The 17,503-nt window shown below is 38.8% G+C and overlaps 1 protein-coding gene across 2 annotated transcripts in view; it reads left to right on the top strand.

The window, feature by feature from the left end:
• The window catches only part of CEP85L (centrosomal protein 85L), a 135,280-nt gene that overhangs the window by 98,155 nt on the left and 19,622 nt on the right, over positions 1–17,503 (top strand). For both annotated transcript variants that reach the window (XM_077175224.1, XM_077175223.1), the window contains exon 4: positions 9,301–9,422. In XM_077175224.1, coding sequence (XP_077031339.1) covers positions 9,301–9,422 — 122 coding nt within the window. The remainder of the gene's footprint in view (positions 1–9,300; positions 9,423–17,503) is intronic.

The following is a 17,503-nucleotide window of genomic DNA, read 5'->3' as shown; positions in this document are numbered from 1 at the left end:
ATTTTCCCATTCATGGAAGTTTTTCAAAGTAGTCACCAATAAATGTAGATTAATATTGTACTCACATTGTGCAGCACTCTGATGGCCACAGATCTTATTAACACTCTGCATGAGACTGTTTCAGTAGAGAACTCGATTTGGTCTTCCAATCCCCACTAAGGCAGCTTTACTAAATCCTTCCCTTGCCACTATTTATAGAGTATCCTTGTCTTTTTTTCCTTGTTTTTTAAATCCATGTTTGTGGTAATAAGAGCTGGAGAAGAACAAAGGTGTGCGTGAGAGGATGTCTTTGTTACTGCTAACAATTTTGGTTTATCAGCCTAAAAGGAAGTGGAAAAGAGTGTATTATCTAATCATTCCTTCCCCATCAGCTATAGCATGCGCAGAAGTTGCACGTGCAAAACTTGAAGTGCACATGTTCCAGTAATTTCACTCCCTTTTTTCTGCAAGTGCTCATAGAGACCAGCTCTGGATTTCTGTTTTTAAATAAAATGTACTTTCTTGGGTTTGTGGGAATTGTTGGATTTGTTCAAATATAAATATTCCAAATGCTTCTGCTTTATTTTTGTGGGATTTTTTTTTTTTTTTGTTTATTTTAAACTTCAGTTAATTGTGCTGAGTATGGCTCATGTTTCTTGTGAAGTCCTGAAAAGCTAAAGCAAATGGAACACAGGAAAGGAGAGGCTCAGTTTTCTGGTTTAGGGGCCAACACCCTTCACAGAATCTCAACAACTTCCATTTGAAAAATCAAGACCCTGGATAAAGAATTTGCAGAGCATCACTTTTCCCCAAATGCATGCTCCTGCTTCACATGAAATCCATAGTGGCTACCCTCTCTTTCAATATGTTTGCATGTTTCATTAAGAGAATTTGGTGCTCTGTGCTTAAAAGGTTTTTCTAACTTTTCTTCTCCAATTACTGCAGAAGTATGGGTTGTTGGTTTTTTTCCTCTAATATTCACCCAAGTTGCACTCTCTTTTTGTCCCTTCATGTTACAGGAGGACTCCTGTTAGTTTCTGTGCAAGATTGATAGCCAGCTCTTCTCATCCTTGCAAAGTTTGTGCAGACTGGCAAAAAATAGCTGCTTTTTTGATTGCTTTCTAGGTCTTTTGCATCCACTTTTTGCATCCACTTTTTGCATCCACATTAGCCACATTAGCCATGAGCAGGCATAGTAAGTAATCATGAGCAATCAAGATTGGCATTCAGTAAACTGGTATTTGTAGGAATTAGCAGTGTACATTTAACTTAAAGGTTTTTATAAAACCTTTATAAGACTTGGATCAGAACTTGGTTGAGGATGTTGATTTTACATGTCCTTCATGACTGATTTTTGCCAACTGTTCCTATTTTTTACGCTACTTCTGTCAATTAGTGCTTGTCACTTGTAGTTCTCCGAGTTTCTGACAAAGAAACTAGACTTACTCTCTTCTGTGTTACTTGTACAGTTCATGAGTTTTTGTAGTGAATACATGCCCTGTATTTATTGAGCACATAAAACAATGGTCTTTTTGAATAACTATAGTCACTTTGCTTTCCAGGACAGAATAAGAAGCAAAAAGAAATCATGAATTTACCAGTGAAACTTCAACTAAAAGTTAAAAAAAAAAAGTTGTTGTTGTGGGAGCTCCCTTTCATCTCCAGATGTTTAATTTTTTTTTTTTTATAGTAAAGAACATTTGAATTTCAATGCAGTGGGAAGATAAAATGAACACTTAATAAAACAAGTGCTTCTATACTTAGGAAAGACCCAGTTGTTATCAGTGGAAAATTCCAGGCACTGTTGCTTTTAACGTCATATTAAGTGGCACCTAGAAGTGTTTTGTGTTCATAACATTTGCCAGAATATAAATGGAAAGGATTTATGACAAAAATAATATTGGTGTTGCATGAAGTATGAAGGAATGTTATAAGAACACATAAAAGCAAGCAAAGTGTGGTTGTTCAGGGGAAGATAAGCAGAGGAGGGTGTATCGTCATCATCCCCTGTGCAGCTCCAGGAGTGCTGGTTTCACCCTTCAGGAACGTAGGGGCTTAGGGGACAGAGATGAGGAGTCAGGAAAGGCAGGGAGGACTGCTAAGAGGCTGCAGCCTCTTCTGGGAGACTGCCCTTGTCTCTGCCCTAACAGCATGCATCCCTAGGGACTGTGCAAACTCTTTCCAGAGTTAATCCATTGCTTCTTCGTCCTTGGAGGCTTCTGCATAGTACCATCAGGGATGCTAGAAGGAACAAAACCTTGCCAGTTAATTGGTGACCAGAATTCCAGTTCCCTTCCCTTGCAAATCCCCTGCTATATTTCTGCTTTATTCGGGATCCCCTGCTGAATGCAAATTCTGAGCACATAGGTGTCTTACACATGCAGTCTCTGACTGTAGGCTAGGACTGTGCTGCTGCTCCTGTGTGTGCTGTCATAATTCATAGAGGCAACACAGGGAGGATTATTTTGAAAATAAAGTGCAGGAGGCTTTTGGTTTTATTCTGTTATGCAATCTTCCTGTGCAAGTTCCTTTTCTTGAACTGATTGCTTACCTAAACACCAGGTCTTGGCCAGTAACTTAACAATGTCATTGCAACTGGATAATAGGATTTTTTTAGAAGCTTGGAAAATACTCAGTCTATACACTGATACTTTGGAAGGGTTTGGCAGTGCCTGTAGTTGAGATAATTCAGCTTGTGGTCATGTTCATACTAATCCAGCACAAAGCTGTGCCACTGCAAAATGTGTTGTCTTGTACACTGCTTTCCCACTTAGGAGTGTGTGCCAGTGCTAGATCTCACATGGCCTTCAGTGCAGTGAATCTGATAAGAGTCTGACCGAGATGCAAATAACCTTCACGTGTGTGGGATGGGGGGAAGAGTGTGGGACTGGGGCTGTCAGGAGGGAGCTGAAAGGTATGACTGTTTGAAGTGGTGAGAAGAGGCAGGAGAACAGGCCCCCTCCCTTTGATAGCCGTGTACATTTATGCCACATTTAAGTGACCACGCGGTTGCTATCAAAACCCTGTAGCTGTGCCATCAGTAAAAAATCTCTGCTTGTTTTTTATTTATTTAAGATTTTTTTCCTCCATGGTGAATAGCTACCTGACCTTAGCTTTTGTTTTCTCCCATCTCTTGTTGTATCCCAGCAACCATGTACTTGCTATGCTTTGCTCTTAATTCATTTGTAAGCTGTTGTGTGAAGGGATCATGTCTTCCTCCCTTGTTGTGATTATCAGACCTGACCTTGATGAAGTTCAGGAGCCTCAGCTGCAGTATAAACAATGTTGGGGAAGAAGTAAATATACAAATAACAGTAAATTGCAGGATTGTCAGATTCCTCCCAGGCTTATGAGAGTAAAATCTGTGAGGTCTGAATTAAGTGTCTTGCCCTGTGTGCAATGGGGATTTCATTTGTGAAGCAAGTTAGAACAAATGTGTTAGTAGAAGTGTAATGACTAGAGGGAGTGCTGCCTTTAGGAGGCATGTGAATGCTATTAGTGTTTATTCTTCTCCATTTTGAAAGCTTTCCATTTTCTCAAAGTTTATGATGATAGTGGTGGTGTCTGTAAATAGCACTAGCATTTTAATTTTTTATTGGAAAAGTTTTAAGAAGTCATACAAGAGATGTAGCATCCATGCAGCTCAGCTCTGGCTATATATCTTTGAGGTGATCCCTTCTAAAATTAATTCTTGAATTTTTGTTGATGAGGTTGGTGCCTAACTGTGATTATTCTGCTCTTGGCATTGTGTAGTCAGTGTGTCGTTAGGCACAAGAATGCATTATTTAATCCTAACTCAAAGGAAGTCCTGATGTGTCATCAAGTAAGGGCTGGCTTGCTCTTTAATTCCTAAGCTTCATTCAGTGCAGATTCTAAAATCTTAAAATTTGGATCTTCTCTCAGTCATTTGTGATATGTTTTTGCTACTTTTCTCCATCTCTTTAGTTGGTTTGATGGACTTTTTTGTTGTTTTTTGCTGTTGTTTGTTTGTTTTCTCCTGATACTCTTATCCCAGATTGCCATATCTCAATTTTCATTCCATCAACCTTAGTTAACATGGACTCTCAACCTAGAAAACAAGGTATTTGCTGTCTGATTTGATGTCTCTTCAGGCTTTGTGATATTTAGTTCTTTATCATAAATCATTCTAAGCTTTTTAGCCATGAAAGTTTCTCTTCTTTGGACATGTTTTACTGTTCCAGTGACTTTCTGGTTCCTCGCATTGTATTACCAGACATACTCTTGCAACTGGGCTTATGCCAGAGCTGTTTAGAGTCACTGCTTTATCCTTTCCCTCACCCCCTTTTTCTGTAACCTGACATCCCATATACAGGCAATCCAAACTTGCATTAAGCTGATTTTCAGGCAGGTTAAATTGTCATCTCCTGTCAAGTGCATTTTCCTTGTTAGTTGTGGTCTCTCTTGTATTAACTGCTTTGCAGCCTGCATGTCTATATAAAGTATGTGTTTGGGATTTTTTTCCAAACCTTATTGATTTTTATTTTGCTGTTGGCTAACCTCTCTACAATACACCTGTATTTTTGAGTATCTCACCATTTGATGGTGTTTCAATGTTGATTTTAATGATGTTTTCCACATTGAAGAAATTCTCCAAAGAGCACCATGTACCATGGCTCGAATAAAAGTGCAAGGGCATGATTAGATGTTCTTTCCCCCGTGACTGCTGGAAATTTGTGAAAGCATAGGGAAAATGTGATACAGCCTAGGTGTTGCTGCCAAGAATTGTAGTGATTATATCCTGCTGAGCAGAAACACTATCTTCCCTAAAAGGCAAAGATGGAGCAGAGTAGAGCAGTAGGTGGTGAGGTACTGATACCACAAATTATAAATTCTTGTCTGTAGTCTTTTTTCTGCCCAGCTCAGAATCTTTTACAGTGTGGAGGGTTCAGCTTTTTAGCTGTATTTCTAGCGCATTTCTGCAATGCACAGTCTTTCTGTAGAAATCATTCCTTAAAATTAGGGCCTTATTCCATGGTTGCAGCCTTCTGTAGCTTTTCCTGCCTGACAGCCACCAACCCTGTCGTGTTTCACCTGCAAAAGGATGAATGATCTTTTGAGATTGTCTCAATTATGGGAGCTGTTCTGACCTGAAACTGATCTTAGGAAGAAATCTGTGTGGGGAGGAAGGGATGGGTGAATTGGTTTTCCTTACCCAGGGTGTGGAGCAGTTACAGAGCTCCTCAGTGGCTGCTGCTCTGCCTGTGCAGATTTAAACCTTTTCCTATCACAGGTGACCCATAGGCAGGAGGCATCTCCATGACATTTGGGCTTGCTGCTGCCACATCCACCTCTTCTTTCTCCCACATTATCCATCCAGTGATGTCCCTGAGGCACAGCCTGAGCGGTCACCCATATTTGTTTCCTCAACTGTCAGTCAGAAAAGGAATCCTTAGCTCCTACTAACATTGCTTGTGTTGGTTCTTTGCCTTGGATTAGCTGTGGATGCAAGGAATTTTCTTTCTGTTGAGTAATGCCTGTTAAATGCAGCAAGAGAGGAATGATTCCTATGGACAGGAGTTTATGATACAGTAGGGCAGTGTAAGCAGTTGTCTGGAAGGAATCGCTCACCTGGCATAATTCTTGGTGCTCTGCTAGTTGTTAGTAATGGACTGTGAACATCTACAGTTGGAGTATGGACAGCACTGGATTATTTAAGCTGTGACTTTAATGAAAAAACCCTTTCAAATAGATTGGGGTTTTTGGGAGGTTTGTTTGGTTTTTGGGTTTTTTTGAGATTAAGTATTGTGTTGACATTTTCAGACTTTACTTTGTGATGTAGTAAATGACATCATTTGACATGATACAGCATGTTACATGTGGAATGCTGGGCTCCTCTGTGTGCTGAGACCCTGATCTGCTTCAGGCAGAAACTATGGGCATGGTTGAGAAGATAATTTTAATTAGCACAATTTAAAACCCAGCCATATTTGATCTAAGTTATCTAAATGTTGTTACACTCTGTCCACAGGAAAATTGTTTTTCCACTGATAATAAGCATGAAGCTATCAGTCAGCAATGTCTGTTCCAGCAGTATTTGCATCTAGGTTAGTACAGCAAAGATTTCTTATTTTATTTCTTTTTCCCCAGCAGCTGACTTTGCCTCAACAGTGACTTGAAGGTTTGCCAAGCCTCTGTCACAAAACAAGCTAGTGAGGACCTTTGGATGTCACTGTGCAAAGGATACTGTTCTAACTGAACACATGTTCTCAGGACAAGGCTGATACTCTCAGAAGAGGTGCCAGGTGACAAAAATAGTTGTATTTTGTAGGACAGATAGAAAAGAATGCTGTGTCTTTCCAGATGGTATTTTGTTTTGTAGTTGTGGACGATTCAAGTTAAGGGCTTGGAGTTGTGGATGGCTTTCTAAATATGACTCCTGGAAGTGTATCTGGTCTCACTATTTGGTTTGATATCCTTAGGAGACAAGATACTCAAACGTAAGCGGGCTGCCTGTGTGTTACCACACAATTCAAAGCAGCTAGAAAGCTGTTTGTAGTAATCAACACCATGTGCTCCTAAATGAGTGAAGTGTCTTGTTATTTTGGGAAGTGCTAAGTATTTTTAGTATATTCTTTTTCTTTTTTTTTAAATTGGATTAAACATGATATCAGAATCAAACGTTTTTGTTTGTTTTCATTTGTTCAGAGTGAAAAATAGAAGCATACAATTTTAATACAAAGTAATATTTTATTTGGTGTTACATATGTGTATACAGCCTGTATATACTCCATAGGATTGGGTATATTCCAGAGTTAAAGTATGTCAGTGAGTAATCTATGGAGGCTTTATGGTTTAAATTTAATAAAAACCCCAAACTAACACACTATTGTTGGCATGTCATTCACAAAATATTGCTCTGTTCTTAACTTTGCAAAACACGTTGCATTGCTTTTCAGCAGCTACAGTATTTGACTTGTATACTTACTTATTGTACCAAATTTGAAGGGTTTTTTTCCAACTTCTATTTGTTGTACCATATTTGAAGAGTTTTTTTCCGACTTCAGTGCAAATTAATGTTTGCAGAGGTGCTAGATTGAAATAAAGGGTTTGCATTGAAAAATTCTCTTAAAGAAACCACCCATGACTTCCAGAATGTCTTCATTCTTAAGATGGGTTTGTATTTAAATTGCTGTCTTTAATTTCTTCATTTTTATAGTTCATTTTTAAAGACAAAAGTAATCATGCTCAATAAATTGATTTGGCTTTATAAAGCCATATATTTCCTGTTCATCATGTCAAATGCTTGTGAGTTTCCTCTTGAGTAGAGAAAGAAGTTCTGGCTCTGAGAAGTAAAGATCGAATCCCAGCTGCAATAAGGACTGTTTCTTTTTTCTCTTTTGACGGTAGTGTAGTGGTGTTGAGATGGATGTCTGTTCCAGCATTCATCAGCACTATAGTGGGAAAAGCAAAGGAAAAAAATTCATAACATGAAGTTCAGTGATAGTTCCTGATGTTGTCACTTTGTACTGCACGACATGGCATGGCTGACTGAGAGACTTTGGCTGGAATAGGTTTGTGCTGGTGCCTCTCAATTCAGCCAGTCATATGTATAATACAGAACAGTATGTGAGAATCCCAAGGTATTCTGTAAGCACCAAAGATGACTTTGAAGTGATGTGGTCTGGATGGAGCAACCCAGGCAAAATAAACTTCTAAGCTGTAAAGACTCTACATATGTGTTACTTACAGGAAGAATCATGACTAGGTGTCTTTCTGAGTTTATTAGATCACTGCCCAAACCAAAAATAAAAATATTATATCACCAGTTCAGATTTTGCTTTTAATTGGTGTGTGCAGTATTTAATGTGTAGAACTGTTGTTGTTTTTTGTGGTCAGATTTTGTTTGTTTGGTTTTTTTTAATGATTCATAACTGATCTTACTATTGAGGCTTTCCAGTTTGTTAAGCAAAAGAAATATTCCCTGAAGCAGATGAATTGGACCTGGGGGGATGAGGGGTGAGGTGAGGGTGTAAGAGTCTTGAAAGATTTTTAGAAATTTTAAGTCTTGTCATCTTACCTGGTTTAGCTTATGAATTCAAAGATAATAAATGTGCAGAAACACATCAGTGACCAAGCTAGGGATAGAACTGAAGTAAACTGAATGGGAAGAAATACTTTTTGAAGTTATAGAAGAGATTATAGTTGTGCGGAATTGGCTCCTGACTTTAGTACTTCATGATATTGGGGTTTAAGCAATGAATTCTTTCCATTCAGTGTTATAATTCACAGTAAAACTTTGACCAGAAGCGGGGAGTGCTTGGCAGTTGTTTAACTTATTTTAACTGTTGATCATATGTCTTGGTCTTAATGCAGTTTGTTGTAATTTCAGGTGAAATTTAAAACATTGTGGCACTATAAAAGAAAAAAGAGCTTAAAATATGTTTTTTAATAGCCATGTTTTCACTTTTTTTCCTTCTGCTCTTTTTCAAAAACATAGAAAGACAGCATTGTCCAGGATTCCTCTCAGAAAATAAAGACAGTTATCTTTTTTCAGTGATTCAAAAAACTGGTGAAAGATTAAATGGTACTTCATGGCAGCTGATGCTGGGACTCTTCAGCTTGATCTCAGAAGCTCTAGCTTAAACCATCCCTTATGTGAATTCCTGATGCAAAAATTTGTAACAAATGCTTTCTTGAATGCCCCAGTTTTTTTACTTTTGTTCCAAACCATGATGTTCTTGGTTCATATTTAGTTCAGTTATTGCCCTCAGTTTGTTGTGAGACATGAAGCCTGGCTTTTGTGAAAATTAATAGAAAGCCTGAAACCTGTTACTTGTGAAGGTTGTATTCTCTTACAATGCAGCCAAAATTATATTCCCATAGTCTGTATTTAAGTGCACACACATCAAGGGAAATGTCTCTTTCTCTGTAAAGAGACAGCTGTTATGGGCGGGAGTTGAACGGGGCAGTGGTGACTGTTACCTGCCATTACCAGCAGGTCTGAGCTACCCAGCCCTGGCCTTTCAAGTGCTACAAGGATTGCAGCAGGATGTGATATGAATGCTTTGTGCTCTTCCTCTTGATGAGATAGTTAATTCTAAGTGAGCTTTTCGTTCCAAACTGCTTTCAGAGCTATGAATTGTTTAGTAGAGAAATGATAAAATCAATGACACTGGGCTGAAGTTTGTTTCCAGAAATTTGTTTATAAATCCAGTTGTTTTGCACAAAGCAAATCTGAATTAAACTGAAAAACAGTACTTAGGTTTCTGTAAGAGCAAACTTCTTTGTAAATGCTGTAATATGTAGCACATTATTTACTTTCACTGTTTTGGGGCCTAATCCTACAATTGTTTTATGCAGGTTTCACCTGGAACATCTCGTTCAAGTTACCCAGCTACCAGCTATCAGGACTCCAGCAACTGGGAATCTCTAATGAAAATTAAAGAAGGGCTGCTAAGACAGAAGGAGTTTGTGATTGATAGGTGAGTACCCAGCTCCTGCTGCATTAATTAGCTAAGATGAAATGAAAGCTACAGTGTAAAAGCCGGCTTTCAAGGGAAACTACTTACTTAGTAAAGTTGTTAGGTTTCAGTCCAGCCACTATTTATGCCCAAGTATGTAGGAGCTAATCCTGCTAGGAGAGAAGACTGGCAGCTGGCCTAAAGTCTTACACAAAGTTGGAAATTATTTAGGAGGTTTAATGCCTCTGGAGTGGAAAAGGAACGGTGAGCCCAAGAGCCACTTCTGCTGTCAGGTTCCCCTCTTAGCTTCTTACCAGGCTATAGGTTTGTATAGGACATCTTTCTGCTTGTAAGGGAGTTCCAAGGTGGAAATTGGTCAGCTTCATTGTGCTGATTTTCTTTTCCATCACAAGTACAGAAATACTTGAAGCCAGTTGATAAAGCTTTGAGAAACTGGCCTTTGTAGAAATATTCAGCACTAAAGTCCTATTCAAGTCCTCATACAAATTGTTCTGATTAAAAAAATAACTAAATTATTAAATCCAGAATCTTTATGTCAATAAATATATAAGCTTGTATTAAAATTCCTGTCAATCTGAATGGGCCTTAATAGCAACTCTCTGCCCAAACTCACAGTTTCTAGTACCAGGAGGTTTAGGCTTGTGCAAGATCTGTTCATTCCTCTATTGCAACAGAATGAGGCACTGCAGTGGCTGAAGGTGTTTCTGTCCCTTAGCACACTGGCCAGTAGCTGTGGTGGCTTTTCAGCAATCACTGCAGTTGTCACTGGGTTCCCCAGCTGGATGTAGGATGCTAGTGTGTGTTTACCTGCTGCTGCAGCAAAGATGGCACAGTTAGGAACTGAGGCATGGGCTCACCATCCCACTCTGCCAGCTCTCCTGCGGAGGTGGTGATCTCCCGAGGGGGTAAGAAGTTAAAATGGAAACATCTTTAGCTGTTGTTTACATCTCCTCTGTCAGAGCCTTTTGATCAGCTGCTTGAAGGCCATCTAAATTACAGTGGGTTTTTTTCAGGCTTGCTATGTCAGTAGTAATGCTGCAGCAGCAAACCTGCAGCCCACCTCCTGGGGCCCGGGCTGTCTGCAGTGTTTGTGAGTGCATTGCTCATGATGGCTGGGGTGGTCTTCTGTTGGGGGTTAGAATATAAGCAAATAAAGGTAGTATAGAAAGTAATCTTACCCCTAAGAAGTTGCAGCTGAGCCAATTATTAAAGATTAGGAGCAGGACTGACTTTAACAGGCCACAGCTGTAGCCAATAAGAAGAAGAGTGTTATAAAAGAGTGAATTGGGTGGTTGAGGGGGAACTGGAGTCAGTTGGTTACTGTGAGGACAAGGAAGAGTCAGTGCCTAGAGGAGCTGCCTACGAGAAACATCAAGGAGGTATGAAAGTCTTGCGATAAAGGGACAGCAATATGGAACCCTTGCACTGTAATGATAACAGTTTTCAGTGCCTCTGCTGGGTTTACCATCCTGTGCATTCTGCAGGGAGGCTTGTTACACACTGGCAGCTGAAAATACAGTTGGTGTTGCTCTTCTCATGCTGAAAGCATGTTTACAGTCAAGGAAGAAGTTTCTGAAATGACTCTTTGCAACCTGGCTGCCTGCTAATGTTACCCGAGACTGTTCATGTGGCGGAAGAAAAGTTATTTCTTGATACCCAGTGATGGTGTGCTGGTTCATTTTTTGTACAAGTAATTTCTTTTGTGTGACTTTCTGATAATGAATACAGCTCCTTCAGGATTTCTCGCCAGAAGTCCGTTTAGATAATTTCGTTCAGCTGAAAAGGAAAAATACAGTTTGGAAGCTATTGAAATGGAACAGACCACTTAGTGATGTTACATATTCAAATAGATACTTGGTGTTAAATATTGTAATTTGTAATAATGGGGTGTAAAAATACATCACAGAACAGGCTCTTCTTTGAATATTGAATTTCCATTTGATAAAATATTTGCCTGAAAAGGTATTTTAAAATGAAATAGAAACATCAGTGGATTTGTATTTTTAAGATGAATACAAATTGATGTTGCATATTTACAAAGTTTTAACAACAGATTGTTTAGGGTTTTTTTTTTTAAGAAGAGGTAGTGCTTTCTGTGATACATAAAAATCCTTTTGGTTTCACTCATGAAGAAAATGGTACATACCTGCTGTGCAAAAACCTTGAAATAGAACTCCATTAAGAAGCACTAGTGTTACATTTCTTATTAGATGGTGTGTTAATAAGGCTTAAGTGTGAAAACTACCTTTCTTTAAGGCACAAAGCAGCCCTAAGTGAAAATGTGGTGTTACCTACATTTAGCACATGGGAGCACAGGGCCTTCTTGCACTGAGCCTAGAATGGTATTTGGGAGTAAACCGAAGTATTCCAGCTCTTGGTCTTCCTGAGCTTAATTTAAACTTCTTTTCAGAGTTTGAATTTCTTCGGGAGTACTGACCTAAAATTAAAAACATAAAGTGCTTGCTAAAGTGTAGTTAATTCAACATGGTGGTAGCTAAATTACAGAATAAAATTTATGCTTTGGGCAAATGGAGAAGAAAGTAATTTGTTGAATGAGGTTAGGTAGGAGGTGTTTGCTGAGAGGGCTCTTTGTATATGTGGTTTTCATGGAGTTATAAAAGGTGCAGCCTCCTTAAGTTGCATGCTGAATTTACAAACAGGTAGTTGAGGGGACAGGAGCTCAGAAGAGCTGTGTTAACCTCCTGCTGCCTGGTAGCCAGAGGAGCAGGACAGCAGCTGGCACGGTGCCCCAGACCCAGCTGTTTGCTGCTGGCAAGTACAAGGAACAGCTGGATGGAAAGAGGCACACCAGCAATGCCTCCCTCTTGCCCTTGTCACCAGCCTCCCTTTCATCCACAGGGTCATTAACCCATTTTTTTTAAGGTTAAACACTCTTTTGTTGGGAATTTTACTGGTGTCCCACTTACTGAGGAAGTGGAGGAGATTAGCATCACACACCTTGTTCTTCATAGCCGTGCTTAAATCTGTTGATATGTAGGAAATGGGTGCTCTGTACAGGGTAGTATCTTTAGGCTGTTGTACCTTGGTCTTGTTAAAAAAGGGAGGAGAAGAAGGAAAGGGAAACATGCTTCCTTGCTTTTCTTCTTTCCATACAAAGATAAAAAGGCAAAAAAATTCTGCCCTTCCAGATTAGATGAATAAATTTCCTTCTTTTTGCATTGGAAATCTACCAGATAGGAATAATAGCAAGTAAGCTTCCAATAGTTACAAAAACAATTCAAGGAGTAATGCTTAGCAGTTTGAATCATAATATTTGAATACTTTGGTGTGTCACTAGAAATGCAAGCATTTTTAAGTTTTTAAAATCCCAAAGAGCCACTTGAGCCTGAGAATAGAACAAGTACCTTGATTTTGATCTGTATGCTGTGTTGAACAGGTTTAGTAATAGATAGATAAATGCTAAACAGACTACACAAAATACATCAATTTAATTTAAGTAGTATACAACATAAATGAATGGGTTTAAAAGTGGTTTTGGTTTGCTTTTTTAAACTGCTCTAGGGGTCACTACTAAGTTAATAAGTAGAAATCAGAAATGTTTTTTTAGTCTACTCTTAAGAAAATGAGGGGAAGACTCTACATTCAGGAAGTGAGAACACAGTGCAAGAGAGCAAGCCTGCTCTGTGTATGCATACCAGAACACAGTGGCCCTTCTTTAAGGTGTGTCTCATGTTTTTTCCACATAAGAACTGTTGCACAGGCCATGAATGAGGACTTAAGGATTTAGTCTGTAAGAGGAAATTTCCTGCTGCAACACTTATTACTGTAATGTCTGTCACCTGCTGTACAAAATAATTGGATTATATCATTGCCTTATTTCTCTGGCAGCTTAGTATGTAACACTGCATTATATTTAGCACCAGAGGGAGCCAGCAGTGTTTGCATTGGTTTAGAAAATCACAGCATCACATCTTAATTCTTCACATTGCTCCTCTGTTCAGTACATGAACACCACTGAAATTGCAGTGTTCGGTGCAATGCTGAATGTCTCTTGAGGCTGCCACTGTAGATATGTGACAGGGGCTGCATGTAGTATGAATAAATGCCAAATATCTGGACATATGACACAAGCTGCTGAGAATAACACTTGTGCATGCAGTGCTCTCTTGCAGACAGCATAAGAGCATTTGAACAGCTTTTCCAGGAAAGATTTGGAAGTACAATTTTATTGAATAACTGTTATCCCTCAGACTGTAACAACATATACATTCTTAAAACACTTGCTAAATCATTAACTTTTAAATCCAAATCTGAATTTGGATTAGAAGTTTTCACTGAGACAAGAGAAGTAGATTTTCTTTGCCTTGTATCAAATTGTCCTGACTTCAGTAGATGACATGAAGCTGTATGTGCTCTGGTAGTGCTCATTTTAATGCTAGTATAGAGCTGTAATTCTTTTAATTTTGATTTGCTTGTTAAGATCTGCAGCATTAGCATATACTGAGTGATAATTTGATGCCATTTTTGAGGAACCTGAAGCTTCATACCACCCATGGGCTGAGTGCATGCTTGTATAACAGGGAGTCCTGTGCAGGGAGTGGGGCTGCAAGGAACCTCCTCAGAGTGCTTTGCTGTATAAAATACACTTTGCTTCCAATAAAAGTGTTTAAAAGATGCCTTTATCTTTTCCAATATCACAAATCACCCAGGTAACTTGTGGATGAGACTTCTATATGTCTTGAGCTGGTAAATGTTCATGAAGGTTTTGTTACAGAGTAATAATTTTAGCTGTTTTAAAAGGTCACTTTTCCAGATGTGAATGCTAGTTACACTGGTGAAATTAGTTTTCATCTAATAACCTAAATCTTGGCAATAAATAGAGGATGTTGAGCTAGAAAGCACCTATTTAACCCAACTGCCAGGCCCTGGGAAAGGCAAGCAGTCGTGCTGTCACAAGATAGTTACACTATTGTTATGTGGAGTACCAGGTGTTCTGTAGCTTTTCTGGGTTGGTCAGCTTGGTGATTAATTAGCTCAAATGTTAGAAAATTTTTCCTGATATAACTTAATCTTTCCTCCTGGGTAATGTTTTTTAGTCATCAAGTAGTTTTTGTTATTTTTTGAGATCTCTCCAGCTGATGAGCATGTCTTCTATGAAGTGTCCAAACTGGCCTCTGTCAGGCTGAGCACTGACCATGGTTGTGTGGTGTTTGTACAACACTGGGGAGTTTTGGTCAGTTGCCATCCCAGATTCTTCCTGTGGAACTGGTGCTAAACCATTTCATATATTCTGAGGATTTAAATATTTGTAGGAAGTTCTAGTATTTGGCAGAGAACTGCAGGGGAGGTGCAAGAGTTGCTCTGTGTTTGTCCTGGCAGGAGACTACGGAAGGTGAAGAGCTCCCACCATGGGAGGGAGAGTGCAGCCCTCTCTCCAAAGGGATGTTTGTGTCTGTGTCCCTCTCATGCCTCACTCCCTTGATTAAGTAGTACAAAGCTTTTGAGAAAGTAGAGTTACTGTCTGTGCTCTTGCCTTCCTTGCTTTAGCCCTAGCTTACCTCAGGCAAGCATTTCAAACTTTATGCATTTCAGAAAAGTCATTCAAAAATAGCATGAAAAACCAATCTATACAGAGCAGAAATCATGTCTCCCCAAGGTATTGCTCTGCTATTTCCTTCAAGATAAGTTCTGCTTTGACTGGAAGAAAGGTTCACTTAGAACAATTTCACAAAAAAGGAGACTTTATTGCATAGGAAATTGGAGATCTTTTCTCATAAATTTTGCTGAGAATGTTTTCATTCTCTGGCATTATCTTCTGAATTCCGGAAAATGTATTCACATTGTTTTTAGGACTTTGTGTACTAAGGATCTCTTTCCCTATCAGTACTCTGCACGTTGGACTTCTGGTCCCAAGAGATCATGCCTCTAAAACAAAGGGATATAAAAATTTGTATCCAACTTCTTAAGCAACAAAACAAAGCAGTGTACCTCCAGCTGCAGCATGGAATAAATTATATCTGTAATACAGATCCATGTTGTATTTTACTTTGTATCCTGATTCTGAAGAAGTCTGCTCAGACATTTTCACCTAAAGCAGAAAATTCTTGTTAACTTGTGACTTTTGAAGGTAAGCATCATTTGTCATTTGTTTTCTTAAGAAGTTACTACTGTCCCCTCTGTGGTGGAGGAAGCTCTGTTCTAAAGTCCCTGAATTGTTTCAAGATACTTATCTTACCTTGACTTAGAGTGTGGGACTTGGATGTATGCTAATCTAAAAATTAAAGTTAAGAAGAATAGCTTAGAAGTTGGGGGGATGAAGTGCTTCTCTGGCAGATGTGGGTTTCTAAGATGGGCTTATGGAGAATGGGTGAACTGGTCCCAGATTCAAGAAATATGGTTTATTTCCTGACAAATGCATATGTGAATGTTTGTATAAGCATGTGTCCACGCTTGTCCTGCAGGAATGTGAGAAAATTATATGAATGTCAGTTATGTCATACAAATATTTTTTGAGACTTAAGGAGAATCAGTTTTAAATTAAGTAGTTTGTTAATGCTGTTCTTTGAAAACAGTCCAGGCTTGTGCACATTGAGTTGACTGCTGTTCTCTGCTATCCCACATCCTCTGTGCTGACTTGAATTTTCAAAGGGGATTGTTTCAGCTAAAGGACAGAACTGCAATTGAATCAAAATAAAGACCTTCCTCTTACCATTGATAAGTCATGGTTATGGTTCTAACTTTTTTTTTGCTAGTTTCAATAGATTTAGTTAGGGTCAATTAGCATTAGAAGTTTTCCCCTGAATTCTAGACAGCTTTTAAGTAGTCACAGGATGGGGGGATTACGAATGGAAGTGTCTGTGGCAGGCAGAAAGACAGATAAGGAATGCTACTCTCCTTAAATGCCAAGGAAATAATTACACAGAATCAGCATCTTTGATCGCCTAATCTCTAGTGTCAGGATTTTATGAAGGGGTGGCAGTTGGTAATTCTGGGAAAGGTGAGAAAATGATACAATCTGCCATGACAGGTTTTTAACTTTTCCTTGAAGTAGTGAAACATGACTGAAGCTTGAAAAATAAAGAATGTTGAAGGTAATGGAAGAAAAGGGAGCAAAATGCATGTTTATAAGACCTGGAAATAACCCAAAGTCATTACTTTGTGAAAATGATAGGGTTTTCTGTGAGTAATCTAACTAGAATAGCTAAGATGTGGAAACTGGGACATAAAAGCTGGTTCAGGAGACCACAGAGCAGGACACAGCCACCACTTGAGTCTTGTATGTTGTTGGATAACCTATCACTTCTGCTGAGTTCCCTCAGAAGGAATGTACCTGGGAGCAGTACAGGGTGGATTTGATCTCAGCTTATTTATGGTTCAAAAGAGATTGAAAAGGCATAGTCCAGTGTATATCAGTGAAATTAAAAAAAGAAAAAGGATGATGAAAATATAGCAAGCAGGTGGCTTGTGAAGGAAAAAAAAAAATCCCTTTAAATCATTATACCTGAAGAAAAAGACAAGATGTCCTCAGTGCAGAACTCTTCTGTGGGCAAATGTGTACCAGGCAATCTTCTTCTACTTCGAGAGAAGTTTAGATTCTCTTTTTATCTGTTTCTGTACTGCCACCCCCAGTTTCTGGAAATAATATTACACCTTGAGGGACAGCTGGAAAGATTTGTGTCAGAAGTGTTTGTGAAAACAATGTTATTAGTCTCATGTTTACATTAATTGATTGGATAGAATATTTACAGTTTGTGCATCTTTTAATGCCATTTCCTTCTGGAAGATCAGTTTACATAAGGAACGCTAAAATATCCCTTCCAAAAGGATGTTTTTTATTCCTGCCTTTTCTGATTTATTTTCATTTTTTTAACTTTATTTAAACAAAATTTTCAGCTCTGAGTCCCTTTGGTTGGTTGATGACTTTGGATCAGGGTATTGCCTCCTGTTCCCTTCTACTTTAGTCTGAGTGTTAGGGGAGGGATGTGTCAAGACAGACACTTGAAGTAAAATAGTGATTTTTGCATTGGACAAAGGGATTGCATGAAACCATGTGAGAAGTGCCATGACATTCAGTACACCTGTAACTCTTCCTTTGCTGTCAGCATAAAGTTGTAACACTC

This window comes from Agelaius phoeniceus, chromosome 3 (genome assembly GCF_051311805.1).
Source record: "Agelaius phoeniceus isolate bAgePho1 chromosome 3, bAgePho1.hap1, whole genome shotgun sequence".
NCBI classification, from domain to species: domain Eukaryota; kingdom Metazoa; phylum Chordata; class Aves; order Passeriformes; family Icteridae; genus Agelaius; species Agelaius phoeniceus.
The sequence above is the reverse complement of the archived record's forward strand: the minus strand, read 5'-3'. Positions and strand labels throughout refer to the sequence as shown.